The 14,564-nt window shown below is 38.8% G+C and overlaps 1 protein-coding gene across 1 annotated transcript; it reads left to right on the forward strand.

The window, feature by feature from the left end:
- Positions 1-1,406: 1,406 nt before the first annotated feature.
- Positions 1,407-3,860, forward strand: LOC308495283 (RNA-binding protein 28-like; the record flags this gene model as incomplete). Its single annotated transcript, XM_081043202.1, has 1 exon — positions 1,407-3,860. The coding sequence occupies one exon, from the start codon at positions 1,407-1,409 to the stop codon at positions 3,681-3,683; it is 2,277 nt and encodes a 758-aa protein (XP_080899328.1). The 3' UTR covers positions 3,684-3,860.
- Positions 3,861-14,564: the final 10,704 nt, after the last annotated feature.

Raw genomic sequence — 14,564 nt, forward strand, 5'->3', positions numbered from 1 at the left:
AGCTCTCAAGCAAAAAATAAATTTTGTTCCTCATCAAGACTATTATCAGCAAGCATATCTAAATGACTTTCAGACAGTTTCAGGGCATCAGTAATTCAGAGAACGGCCAAGACCATTGTGTTTTTCATTAAGGACCCGCTGCATTGTTGTTAATTTAGTCAATTTGTAAGACCAAAGATGATTTAGACCTGCGCATATACAGATAGAGAGTCTCTCTCTCTCTCTCTCTCTCTCTCTCTCTCTCTCTCTCTCTCTCACCCCCCCCCCCACACACACACACTCACATTCACCCATTTGCTCTTGGGGATGACATTGGCCTTACTCTATAATGGTTGTACTCCAATATTTTGAGGGTAACCTGCTACCATAAAAAATAGCACTTGGTTCTCTCTGAAGTCCTTCTCCTGACCCAATCATTTGGGACCTTCTTGATTCAGGGGCACTCACAGGTATCATTGTGGTCTTCTCTACGGCAGCATAGGAATATGTTTGCTGCAGCAATGCATGCTGCTGAGACCTTCCAGAATGCCCTTCCCTCCCTCAGCTGCATCTGCTCTGTGACTGTTGCCACGGCCCTCCTGCTGCTGCCAACACCGAGGGCCATATTTGTTGCCCATGTTCTGTGCTCCTGGCAGAGTTGAGGTGTAACCCCACTGCTCGTGCAGCACAGCTCCCTCCCTACCTCGACCTTTGTGTCATGCTTTATTACCAGGTAGTGTTCCCTGTGCTCCTGATGTCTCTCTGAGACTTTTGTGAGAAAATGACCACTTCATATTTTATCAATGGAAGCCTATTTCTGCTAGGGCTCAGATGTCCATTCTTAGGAAGGAATATACGAGTACACTGTGCTGTGACCAATACCACCTCTGTCTGTAATGACAGGAATGCCTATAGTGGAGCAAGCTTGTTTTCCCAACTGTCTCTTTCCTTATGATCTTGTGTCCCAAGAGGCACCTCAGTGCCTCATAGAGATAAACCTCTAAGGACCTTGGCCCTGAATATCCTGATGCCATTCCAGAATGGCGAAGGTAATAGTCCTAGGCTCAATGTATAACCTGCTTTACAATGGAAAAATTGTGGTATATGCAAACTATGTATGTGTGTGTGGGGGTGCATTTATGTAATATTTCAGCATTTTAGGTAGCTATAATGTAGCAGTAGTTTAAAGTGTGCTTCTGGAGCCCCACTCTGTGGACACCAGTCCTAGTTTTGTCACTTACTAGCCTGAACAAGTCGCTTAGCCTGTCTATACCTCATGAGTCACATCTTTTATTTTTTTAAATTTTTGATTAAAATATAACTAACAGCCCGGCAACCTGGCGTGCTCTGACGCCTGAAGCCCGCTCCTGGGCTCTCGTGCTCCGGCCTGGTTCCCTCGCGCCGTCGCGCCTGTGGATCCCGGCCTCATGGCGGGGCTGACCTTGTTTGTGAGCCGCCTTCCTCCCTCGGCCCGCAGTGAGCAGCTCGAGGAGCTGTTCAGTCAGGTGGGGCCGGTGAAGCAGTGCTTCGTGGAGACTGAGAAAGGGAGTAAGGCATGTCGAGGCTTTGGCTATGTCACTTTTTCTATGCTGCAAGATGTTCAGCGGGCCCTCAAGGAGATTACCACCTTCGAAGGCTGCAAGATCAACGTGACTGTTGCCAAGAGAAAACTGAGGAACAAGTCCAAAGAAAAGGGGGGAAGTGAAAATTCAGAGTCCCCAAAGAAGGAGCAGAGGCCTCCAAAAACCAAAGTGGCAGATAAGAAAGCCAGATTAATTATTCGGAATCTGAGCTTTAAGTGTTCAGAAGATGACTTGCAGACAGTATTTGCTCAATATGGGGCTGTCCTGGAAGTAAATATCCCTAGGAAGCCAGATGGAAAGATGCGTGGTTTTGCTTTTGTTCAGTTCAAAAACCTCCTAGAAGCCGGAAAAGCCCTCAAAAGCATGAACATGAAAGAGATAAAGGGGCGGACAGTGGCTGTGGATTGGGCTGTGGCAAAGGATAAATATAAAAATACACAGTCTGCCTCTGCCCCAGGTGAGGAGAAGAAACCTGAACCTAAACGTCAGAAATTAGGTAAAGAGAATGTCAGGAAAGAAGAGGATGTGGGAGAGGAGGACGAGGAGGAGGAGGAGGACAAGGAGGAGGAGGGTGATGATGGTGATGATGAAGAGGAGGATGAGAAGAAAGAAGCAAAGGGGACCAAACCTGTGCAAATTCAGAAGAGAGCAGTCACGGCCGCATCCGCCGAAAGCAGTGACAGTGACGAGGATCGTTCCGATGAGGACAGCGACCTGGAGGAAAGAGAGAGTGTTGGAGAGGAACCGGCTCTAAGCGACAGCGACCCCGACGAGCACGAGGAGGAAGATGTACAAGTCTCAAAGAAAAAGAAGAGAAAATTGCCCTCAGATGTGAATGAAGGGAAAACTGTTTTTATTAGAAACCTGTCCTTTGACTCAGAGGAAGAAGACGTTGGGGAGCTCCTTCAGCAATTTGGAGATCTTAAATATGTCCGCGTTGTCTTGCATCCAGACACAGAACATTCTAAAGGTTGTGCATTTGCTCAGTTCATGACTCAAGAAGCAGCTCAGAAATGCCTTGAAGCTGCTTCCCCAGAAACCGAGGGTGGTGGGCTTAAACTGGATGGCCGGCAGCTCAAGGTTGACTTGGCCGTGACCCGTGATGAGGCTGCAAAGCTCCGGACAAAGACGGTGAAGAAGCCAACCGGGACCCGGAACCTCTATCTGGCCCGAGAAGGCTTGATTCGTGCTGGGACGAAGGCAGCAGAGGGTGTGAGCGCTGCTGACATGACCAAACGAGAACGGTTTGAGTTACTGAAGCATCAGAAACTGAAGGACCAGAATATCTTTGTCTCCCGGACCCGGCTGTGCCTGCACAATCTCCCCAAGGCCGTGGATGACAAACAGCTCCGAAAGCTGCTGCTGAATGCCACAAGAGGGGAGCAGAGGGTGCACATCAAGGAGTGTAGGGTGATGCGAGACCTGAGAGGCGTTCACGGGAAAATGAAGGGGCAGTCCCTGGGCTACGCCTTTGCCGAGTTCCAGGAGCACGAGCATGCCCTGGCTGCCCTACGCCACATCAACAACAATCCGGAAATCTTTGGGCCTCAGAAGAGACCAATAGTGGAGTTCTCCTTGGAAGATCGAAGGAAACTTAAGATAAAGGAACTGAGGATCCAGCGCAGCCAGCAAAAAATGAAATCCAAGTCTGCAACTGGTGAGCCCCAGCAGGAGCAGCCAGAGCTTGGAAAAGACCAGCAACGGAAAGCAGCTCAAACCCACACGCAGGAGAGAAACAAGGCTCCCCTAGAGCAGAAAGGGAAGGCGGGCTCTATCACATGGACAGGATTCCAGACCAAGGCTGAAGTGGAGCAGGTGGAGCTGCCTGATGGGAAGAAGAGAAGAAAGATTCTGGCTCTCCCCTCACACCGAGGCCCCAAAATTAGGTTGCGGGACAAAGGCAAAGTGAAATCTCTCCCTCCCAAAAAACCAAAGCCCCAGATAAACCAGCGGAAGCAAGAGAAGCAGAAATTGTCTTCCAAGCAGGTACCTAAGAAAAAAACTAAGGGAAATAGGACAGAAATTCGCTTCAACCAGCTAGTCGAACAATATAAGCAGAAATTATTGGGACCTTCGAAAGGAGTGCCTCTTGCAAAGAGGAGCAAGTGGTTTGACAGTTGATGATGCCCGCAGACTGGATTGGAAGGTGGATTGTGCGCTTCTTGGTAAAGCACCCAGGTTCTTCCGCACTCCTACCCCCAGTATCATTTACTGAGGGAAAGAAAGCCTCTGAGGGCACGGCCACTTTGTTGATCCCTGGGCTGTGCACATCTGAGCTTTGATCCCTCCCCGGTGTGTTCACCACAGCGAGAAACATCAGGAAAACATCGCGATGCTTCTTATACTTTGTCCAGATTATCGTGTGGAGATGTGTCTAATTTTTACCCATTTTAATTCTTTGTTTCTCAAATGGAAACAATTATAAAATGCATTCTTGAGTATTGAGTTTTTAAGATGTATGTTTTGTTGTGTCTTGTCTAAGTATGATATTTTGTGACTTTTTGAATAAAAAACTTTCTAATATCTGTGAAAAAAAAATAAAATAAAATATAACTAACATACAATATTATATTAGTTTCAGGTTTACATCATAGTTATTCAACAGTACCCACCTAGCACTATACATAGTTATTACCACTCATGAGTCACATCTTTCAAAGTGTGAATAATAATAGTATCCTCTTCCCAGGGTTGTAATGTGATTAGGCAAGCTAATCCCCGTAAAGTGCTTAGGACAGTACCTGGCACATAATAAATGCTATGTAAGTTCAGCTATGGAGATAGTAATCTTCTCTATGTGTGGTGCAATTATTCATTCCAGTCCTGTGGGTGATAGGGATACAAAACCTGGGGGAAAAAAGAAAAAGAGACTACTAAGGGTCAAAGGGATAATTTTGAAGTATAGTCAATTTATTTATTTATTTATTTTAAAAGAAACAATGGGGCTGGTCCGGTGGCTCAGGTAGTTGGAGCGTCGAACTCCTAACAACGAGGTCGCAATTTTGATTGCCATCGTGAGCAGCTGGCAGCTGGTGAGAGCTGCTGTGAGCGGCCGACATACGATCAGTGACCAACTACCTCAGCCGGGGGAGCACAAGGCTCATAATACCAGCATAGGCCAGGGAGCTGCGCCCTACAACTAGACTGAGAAACAATGGCTTGAACTGCAGTGTGGGGGGGAGGTGGAAGAAGGGGGGGAAATAACTAAATAACTAACTAAATAAATAAATAAATAAACAAATAAAACAATGATATTTTTGTTGTGGGTTGCCATTTAAAAAAATTAGATGCATTTGAAAATATAGTGAATAGTATGGTAATAACTATATATAGTGCCAGGTGGGTACTAGACTAGTCAGGGGATCACTTCTTAAATTATATAAATGTCAAACTACTATCCTGTACATCTGAAATTAATATAAAATAATATTGAATGTCAACTGTAATTGAAAAATTAAAAAGTGGGGGAAAGGTGAAGGGGAATCAGGTCCAAATTTCCAGGACCTGATAAGTCATGGGGATGTAATGTACAGCATTGGGGATATAGTCAATAATATTGTGATAGCGTGGTACGGTTTCAGATGGTTGCTGGACTTATCATGGTGATCACTTCTTTACGTATATAAATGTTGACTAACTATGATGTACACCTGAAACCAATATCATATTGTTAGCTATATTTTAATAAAAATCTGAAGAAAAAAGCAAATATAGATAAAACCCAGGGAAAAGTAGTTCTAGTTTTCATTAGTTTATCCTGGGAAATGACTGGTCTGGCGATCAGACAATTGTTTTGGTGTAGTTTAGACAGCACAGAAAAATCAATTCCACAGATTGTTCATAGTATTCTTAGGAAAGTCTGGGGTTTTCATATGGTATTCCATATTTATTTTCTCTTTTGTTGAAAATGTTTTTGCTTCTTTTAAAGATTCAAAGCACAGTGCTGAGACCAGAAGCCATCTACGCATACATTTACACACCAAGAACTGAAATCACCTATCTCCATATAGCTTACTGTCTCTGTGAGAGGCCGTCAAATTACAGCCCGTGGGTCAAATCTTCCTCCTTGCTTGTTTATGTAAATAAATTTTGGAACACAGCCATGCCATTTATTTCCATATTATCTGTTACTCCTTTTGCACTGCAACAGAATTAAATAGTTGCAATAGAGATTGTATGGCCCAAAGCCTAAACATTTTTACTATCTGCCCCTTTACAGATCTCATTATTACACCACTGTTACCCATCCTGGGCTCTATTGACATATTGGGCTGGATAATTCTTTGTTGTGGAGCTTGTCCTCTGCATTGTAGGATGTTTAGCAATATCCCTGGCTGGCATCTATCGACTAGATGCCAGTAGCTCCATGGCCCCCACATCCCTTGTGACAACTGAAAATGTCTCCAGACTTTGCCAAAATCCCCCCGGGAGGCAAAACAGCCACTGTTGAGAACCACTGACATGAATTTACTATTCAGTTGTCTACATTAGTAAAACTTGAATATTCTAGAAGACTCTTGCTCAGGAAAATAATTGTTTTGTCCATTATAGGACTTCCCAAAAGGCCCATAATCTCTTCAGTAGAAAACATTAACAAACAATTTGTGTCCTCATCTTGTTGTGGCCCCAATCCTCAACTATTATATCATGGTCCTTACTGAATCCGAATCAAGACTCCATATTGAAAAACCACCTTAAACCAAACTTCATATTCTTAATAAAAGCCCAATCTCGTCCTTCCCCCTCTGAGACAAGACCAAACTGTCAAGGTTGGTGATCTCCCTTAATATGGTAAGCAGTACATTGAAATCTGTCTTATCAACAGGTTTTATTGGTGATATTTGAGATGCCAGCATTCAACAGTATATAACAAGCACTAAAATTTAAATGTCTTACATGTAGAAAGCAGACATTTAAAAAAATAATACTTGATTTCTATTCAGGCAATCATACTTGAGGCATCCTTTTCACTTACTAAATACTATGTTGAGTCTAAACTATTTCTTTTAAATTTTATAATTATTAATTTGTAATTACCTCTGTTCTCCCTGCTTTTAGAAGATTTAGAATGAATATAGAAAAAAAATACAGATGCCATATTTACAAATGAAATATTTTAATGTTATTGGGATATCACCAGCTAAGTATAATTAAACATATTTCAGAGTAAGTTATCTGCATATTGAATTGGCATCCACCCTAGCAAAGAGGGGAAGATCTACTTAGGAAAATTGTCTTCCCCTTGAGTAAATAAAAAGGCACGAAATCCTTTCAGTGATTGGAAAAACACACAATTTGCCTCAATAAAAAAAAAAAAATTACTCAAACTTGCCAAATTGGGTAAAAATAACCAGATTTTTCATCTACCTGAAACCAAATAATAAGCTTGTTTGTGTTTCTCTGTTTTCTATTGGTTCTTGAAGTAGCTTTACGGAACTTATTCTGTATTTTATTCACTGCTCAATCCTCATAGTCAAGGAGAGTTTCTGGCACATAATAGGTACTCAATAAATATTTGCCCAATAAAATAATAAAGTAACTAATTTATTCTATAGGTAATGAGAATATATGAAATCACCTTTGAAAATGTGCCTACAGGTTATAGCCCTTATCTCAATTTCAACTGCACATTACCATTTAAAATCTTTAGGCTACCCATGAAGACTTCTATGGTGATAAGATGTATTCCTGATTACTTGCTTTTCAGAATTTTTCTCAGGCAGAAGGTACCATGCACCTATGCAGAGCCATCCTTTCCAGTTAACAAATTTCATCCGGTTGTCCTTAATATCCAATCCCCAATTAGAGCTCTTGGTTAGGGAGATGCATTTAGTGCCTTGATAATGAAGAAACATTAAAATTTCTGCTTTTTCTTAGGATGTTGAAAGCCACGAAAGAACACTGATCTTATCCTAATAATGAGTAAAAAATGGAAAATTTGCAAAATCCTAAAATTTTTAGACCTTCAGAGAACTGAGATTGTAACATGGCTAGTTGGAATGCAAAGTAATTCAGCCGTTTTGATCATTTCTTATAAAGTTAAAAAATGTATTTGCCTTATGAGTAAGCAATCCCATTCCTATGTATTTACCCAAGAGAAATGAAAAAAAAAATACCTATAAGCAAATGTTCATGGGAGCTTTATTCATAATTTTAAAAAACTGAAAAAAATACAAATTTCATCAACTGGTGAATGGATAAGCACACCTTTCAAAATCCAAACAATGGAACACTACTCAACATTAAAAAGGAACAAAATACTAATACATGTAAAAATATGGGCAGATTTCGCATCATTATGTGAAGTGAAAAAAGCCAGTCACATAAGACCACATGCTGACCGTTTCCATTTAAATGACCTTTTAATAAAGGAAAACAAATAAAGGGACAGAAAATGCGTTAGTTGTTTCTTAAGAACTGGAGGTAGGTGGACACATGAAAAAAAATTTGGGGATTATGAAAATGTCCTACATTTTGATTGTTGTCCTCATTATATAATACAAGCACACACTTTAATAGGGTAAATTTTATCAGATAAAATTTTACCTCAATAAAAGTCGAAAGAATGAAATGGTATGCACTGTACAGATAACCAGTTTAATCCTACTTGATTTTGTGTGTATAGAAATTGAAATTAAGAATTCCAGGATAGAGAGTTACTTTAAGATTATTTTTCCTGCCAATGCACAAAGAACTCTTAGATAATACAACAAAATCGTAACATTTTCTACTGGAAGTGAATTTAGAAATTATACAGGCTGAATACTTCATTTTACAGGTAAGGGAACTAAGACCTAAAGAACTTGAATGACTCGCCCAAGAAATCACAGACATAAAGGCTGTAGTAGATTTGCCCTTAAAATAATCCTACTAGATTTACCCCAAACTATAGATAAGAAGTTTACATAAATCTAAGCAATCCTAGGAGCTGATGTTACAAGTTAAATCTCATTAAGAAACAAAAATACCATATAGGAGCATTTGTGACAACATGGATGGATCTTGAGAGTATAATGCTAAGTGAAATAAGTCAGACAGATAAAGCAGAGAACCCTATGATTTCACTGATATGTGGTATATAAACCAAAAAGAACAAGACAAACAAACGAGAAAGAAAAACTCATAGACACAGACAATAATTTAGTGGTTACCAGAGGGTAAGGGGGTGGGGGGTGGGTGATGAGGGTAAAGGGGATCAAATATATGGTGATGGAAGGAGAACTGACTCTGGGTAGTGAACACACAATGGGATTTATAGACAATGTAATACAGAATTGTACACCTGAAATCTATGTAAATTTACTAACAATTGTCACCCCAATAAATTTAATAAAAAAAAAAAAAGAAAAGAAACAAAAATACCACAGCAGATCTTCGGAACAATGCACGAAAATGTGACTAACTCTGTAGCCTAGGAACAGGACAGCTGTATTTCATGAAAAAGTACCCTTAGTAGATCAGAGAAATAAAGAACTACAATTTTTCTCATTTCTCATTGATATGTATTCAAATGGTTGACTCAATTTGTCAATGCTTTTTGCTTAATCAACATATTAATATTCATATTATAACAGTGGGGAAGGAGGAGGGCAATGACTGCTGCATGGTCTACCTTGATGGGTCTGGCGATTCCAAACTTTTATATTTTATATTCAGACCCTTTGAAGTCTAAAAGGTAAACATCAGCAGATGTTAACAGAAGGTAAAATCAAGCAGATACAAGATTATTTACTGATGTATGTCTTGCTGATACAAGATTTTTACTGATGTATGTCTATACTCACTCTTACTCTTGCTCATTCCCCATTGCTACCACCTAGAACTGTTCAGATTTACAGACATGGATCTCTTTTCATTGGCATTAATAATTAACACATTTTGTACTTGTGTTTTGCAATAGAAACCCAACTAACCAGTGATCCAAACAATTTAGAAGGTGTGATGGTTAATTTTATGTGTCAACTTGACTAGGCTATGGTGCTCAGTTGTTTTGTGAAACAGTAGTCTAGATGTTACTGTGAAGGTATTTTTAGTATGTGACTAGCGTTTAAAATGAGTAGACTTAAAATAAAGTATATTGCCTTCCATAATGTGGGTGTGGCCTCATCCAATCAGTTTAAGGCCTTAAGAGAAAAGACATGTTCCCTGAAGAAGAAATTATGCTTCAAGACTACAGTATAACATAAAAACCCTGCTGGGTTTCCATCTGTTGGCCTGTTCTGCAAATTTCAAACTTGCCAGATCTCACAATCACATGAGAGCCAATTGCTGAGTAGTGTTCAATTGTTTGGATTTTTTTTTTTGGCTTCAGTAACCTCCTTTTTAAAAAAATTTATTGGGATGACAATTGTTAGTAAAATTACATAGATTTCAGGTGTACAATTCTGTATTACATCATCTATAAATCCCATTGTGTGTTCACCACCCAGAGTCAGTTCTCCTTCCATCAGCATATATTTGATCCCCCTTACCCTCATCTCCCACCCTCCACCCCCCTTAACCTCTGGTAACCACTAAACTATTGTCTGTGTCTATGAGTTTTTGTTTCTCATTTGTTTGTCTTGTTCTTTTGTTGTTTTTGGTTTATATACCACATATCAGTGAAATCATAGGGTTCTCTGCTTTTTCTATCTGACTTATTTCGCTTACAATCATACTCTCAAAATCCATCCATGTCAAAAATGTTCCTATATCATCTTTTCTTACCACCAAATAGTATTCCATTGTGTATATATACTACAACTTCTTTATCCATTCATCTATCGAAGGACATTTTGGTTGTTTCCATGTCTTGGCCACCGTAAACAAAGCTGCAATGAACATTGGAGCACACGTGTCTTTATTTATAAATGTTTTCAAATTTTTTGGGTAGATACACAGGAGAGGGATTGCTGGGTCATATGGTAATTCTATTCGTAATTTCTTTTTTTTTAATTTATTGGGGTGACAATTGTTAGTGAAATTACATAGATTTAATGGGTACAATTCTGTATTATGTCATCTATAATCCCACTATGTGTTCACCACCCAGAGTCAGTTCTCCTTCCATCACCATATATTTGATCCTCCTTACCCTCATCTTCCACCCCCCAACCCCCTTATCCTTTGGTAACCACTAAACTATTGTGTATGTCTATGAGTTTTTGTTTCTCATTTGTTTGTCTTGTTCTTTTGTTGTTTTTGGTTTATATACCACATATCAGTGAAATCATATGGTTCTCTGCTTTTTCTGTCTGACTTATTTTGCTTAGAATTATACTCTCAAGATCCATCCATGTTGTCACAAATGTTCTTATATCATCTTTTCTTACTGCCAAATAGTATTCCATTGTGTATATATACCACAACTTCTTTATCCATTCATCTATCTAAGGACATTTTGGTTGTTTCCATGTCTTGGCCACCGTATACAAAGCTGCAATGAACATTGGAGCACACGTGTCTTTATGTATAAATGTTTTCAAATTTTTGGGTAGATATCCAGGAGAGGGATTGCTGGGTCATATGGTAATTCTATTCGTAATTTTTTGAGGAACCTCCACACTGCCTTCCATAACGTCTGCACCAGTCTGCATTCCCACCAACAGTGTATGAGGGTTCCTTTTTCTCCACAGCCTCTCCAACACTTGTTACTATTTGTCTTGTTGATGATAGCCATTCTGACTGGGGTGAGGTGATATCTCATTGTGGTTTTTATTTGCATTTCTCTGATGATTAGTGACGTTGAGCATTTTTTCATATGTCTATTTGCCATTTGCATGTCCTCTTTGGAGAAATGTCTCTTCAGGTCCTCTGCCCATTTTTCAATTGGGTTATTTGTTTTCTTGTTGTTGAGCTTCATGAGTTCCTTGTATATTTTGGATATTAGCCCCTTATCGGAGGCACTGTTTGCAAAAATCTTCTCCCATTCAGTCGGTTGCCTTTTTATTTTGTTGATGGTTTCTTTTGCTGTGCAGAAACTTTTAAGTTTCATATAGTCCTATTTGTTTATTTTAGCTTTTACTTCCATTGCCTTTGGAGTCAAAGCCATAAAATGTTCTTTGAACCCAAGGTCCTTTATTTTATCTTTTATTTTGTTTATGTGATGTATCACATTGATGGTTTTGCGGATATTGAACCATCCTTGTGCCCCGGGGATGAACCCCACTTGGTCGTGATGAATAATCTTTTTAATGAATTGTATTCGATTTGCTAGAATTTTGTTTAGGATTTTTGCATCAGTATTCATCAGAGATATTGGTCTGTAGTTTTCTTTTTTTATGTTGTCCTTACCAGGTTTTTGTATCAGGGTAATGTTGGCCTTATAAAATGAGTTAGGGAGTACTGTCTCTTCTTCAATTTTTTGGAAGAGTTTGAGCAGGATTGGTATTAGATCCTGTTTGAAGGTTTGGTAGAATTCACTAGTGAAGCCATCTGGTCCCGGACTTTTGCTTTTGGGAAGGTTTTGGATGACTGATTAAATTTTGTTACTGGTGATCAGTCTGTTTAGATTTTCCAGTTCTTCATGGTTCAAGCCTTGGAAGGCTATATGTTTCTAAGAACTTGTCCATTACTTCTAGGTTATTGAATTTGGTGTCATATAGTCCTTCATAGTATTCTTGCATGATCCTTTGTATTTCTGTGGTGTCTGTGATAACTTCCCCTTTTTCATTTCTGATTTTGTTAATTAGTGTCTTCTCTCTTCTTATCTTAGTGAGTCTAGCCAACGGTTTGTCAATTTTGTTAATCTTTTCAAAGAACCAGCTTTTTGTCACATTATTTTTTTCTATTGTCTTTTTGTTCTCTATTTCATTTAGTTCTGCTCTGATTTTTCTTATTCCCTTTCTTCTGCTAACCTTGGGTTTCACTTGTTCTATTTTTAGTTCTTTAAGGTGTAACATGAGGTTATTTATTTGGGATTGTTCTTGTTTCTTGAGATAGGCCTGTAATGATATAAATTCCCCTCTTAAAACTGCTTTCACTGCATCCCCATATTTTTGGTAGGATGTATTTTCATTGTCATTTGTTTTTATGTATCTTTTGATCTCTCCTCTAATTTCTTCTTTGACCCAGTCATTCTTTAAAAGTATGTTGTTTAATCTCCATGTATTTGTGTTTTTTCCTGCTTTCTTTTTGTAGTTGATATCTAATTTCAAAGCCTTGTGATCGGAGAATATGCTTGGTATGATTTAAATCTTCTTAAATTTGCTGAGGCTGATTTTATGTCCCAATATATGGTCTATCCTTGAGAATGTTCCATGTACACTCGAAAAGAATGTATAGTCTAATGTTTTAGTATGAAGTGCTCTAATATGTCAATTATGTCCATTTCATCTAATGTGTCATTTAGGGCTGCTATTTCATTATTTATTTTGTGTTTGGATGATCTATCCATAGCTGTCAATGATGTTTTAAGTCCCCTAGTAAAGTTGTGTTTTGGTCAATTTCTCCCTTTAGTTCTGTTAGTAGTTGCTTGGTATATTTTGGTACTCCCTGATTGGGGGCATAAATATTGATGACTGTTATGTCTTCTTGTTGTATAGTCCCCTTTACCATTATGAAATGTCCATCTTTGTCTCTTGTTATCTTTTTCACCCTGAAGTCTGTTTCATCTGATATCATTATGACTACACCTGATTTTCTCTGGGTACCATTTGCTTGGAGTGTCAATTTCCACCCTTTCACTTTGAGTTTATGCTTGTCTTTGTAGCTGAGATGTGTCTCCTGTAGACAGCATATGGTTGGGTTTAGTTTTTTGATCCAATCTGATACTCTGAGCCTTTTTATTGGTGAGTTCGGTCCATTTACATTTAGGGTGATTATCGATATGTGAGGTTTTCCTGTCATTCTATCTTTAGTTTTCTGGTAAGGCTGTGACTCCATTGTTTCTTTGCCTTTTTGTTGTTGTCTATTATTTTTGTGTGTGGGTATTCTATGATGTTTCCCTCTGTTTCTTCTTTTATTACAGTATATATTTCAGTTCTGGATGTTTTTTGAGTGGTTACCCTTAAGTTTATGAAAAAGAAAGTTTGATATTTAGAGTATTCCATTTTCTTCAACACGCTTACTTTCTCCGTTCCCATATTGCGGTTCAGACCTTTACTCTCCCCCTTTTTAGGTTTTGGTTACCTAAATTGTCCCTGTTGGTGTTCGAATAGCCTCCATTAGTATTTCTTGTAGTGCAGATTGTTTATTAGAAAATTCCCTCAGCTTCTGTATGTCTGGAAAGGTCTTTATTCCTCCTTCATATCTAAAGGATATCTTTACTGGACATATTATTCTTGGCTCACAATTTCTCTGTTTCAATAGTTTGAATATTTGGTTCCTCTCCCTCCTGGCTTGTAGAGTTTCTGCTGAAAAATCTGATGATAATCTAATGGGCTTTCCTTTGTAGGTTACCATCTTCTTTTCCCTGGCTGCCTTGAGGATTCTTTCTTTGTCGTTGATTTTAGACAGCTTCAATACAATGTGCCTTTGAGAAGGCCTGTTGGGATTGAGGTAATTAGGTGTTGTGTTTGCTTCTTGGATTCGAGGATTCAGTTCTGTCCACAAGTTTGGGAAGTTCTCATCGACAATTTGTTTGAATATATTCTCTGTTCGCTTCTCTCTTTCTTCTCCTTCTGATATGCCCATTATTCTTATATTGCTCTTTCTGATGGACTCAGAAAGTTCTTGTAGAGTTCTTTCATTTCTTTTAAGTCTCAAGTCTCTTTATTCTTCCATCTGTTTCATTTCTAGGTTTCTGTCTTCGATGCCACTGATTCTTTCCTCATCTGGTCAACGCTACTACCTAAGCTGTTTATCTTATTCTTAATTTCTTCTATTGAGTTCTTAATCTCCAGAAAATACATTTGGTTCTTTTTTAAAATTTCAATCTCTTTCGGAAAATTCTCATGTTCTTTGATTGTGTTTCTGAGTTCATTAAAGTGCCTTTCTGTTTTTTTCTTGCATCTCGTTGAGTATTTTCAGAACTGCAATCTGGAATTCTCTATCATTTAAGTCACATATTTCCATATCTTTAAG

The sequence above is a fragment of the Rhinolophus hipposideros genome, assembly GCF_964194185.1.
Source record: "Rhinolophus hipposideros genome assembly, chromosome: X".
Classification (NCBI taxonomy): domain Eukaryota; kingdom Metazoa; phylum Chordata; class Mammalia; order Chiroptera; family Rhinolophidae; genus Rhinolophus; species Rhinolophus hipposideros.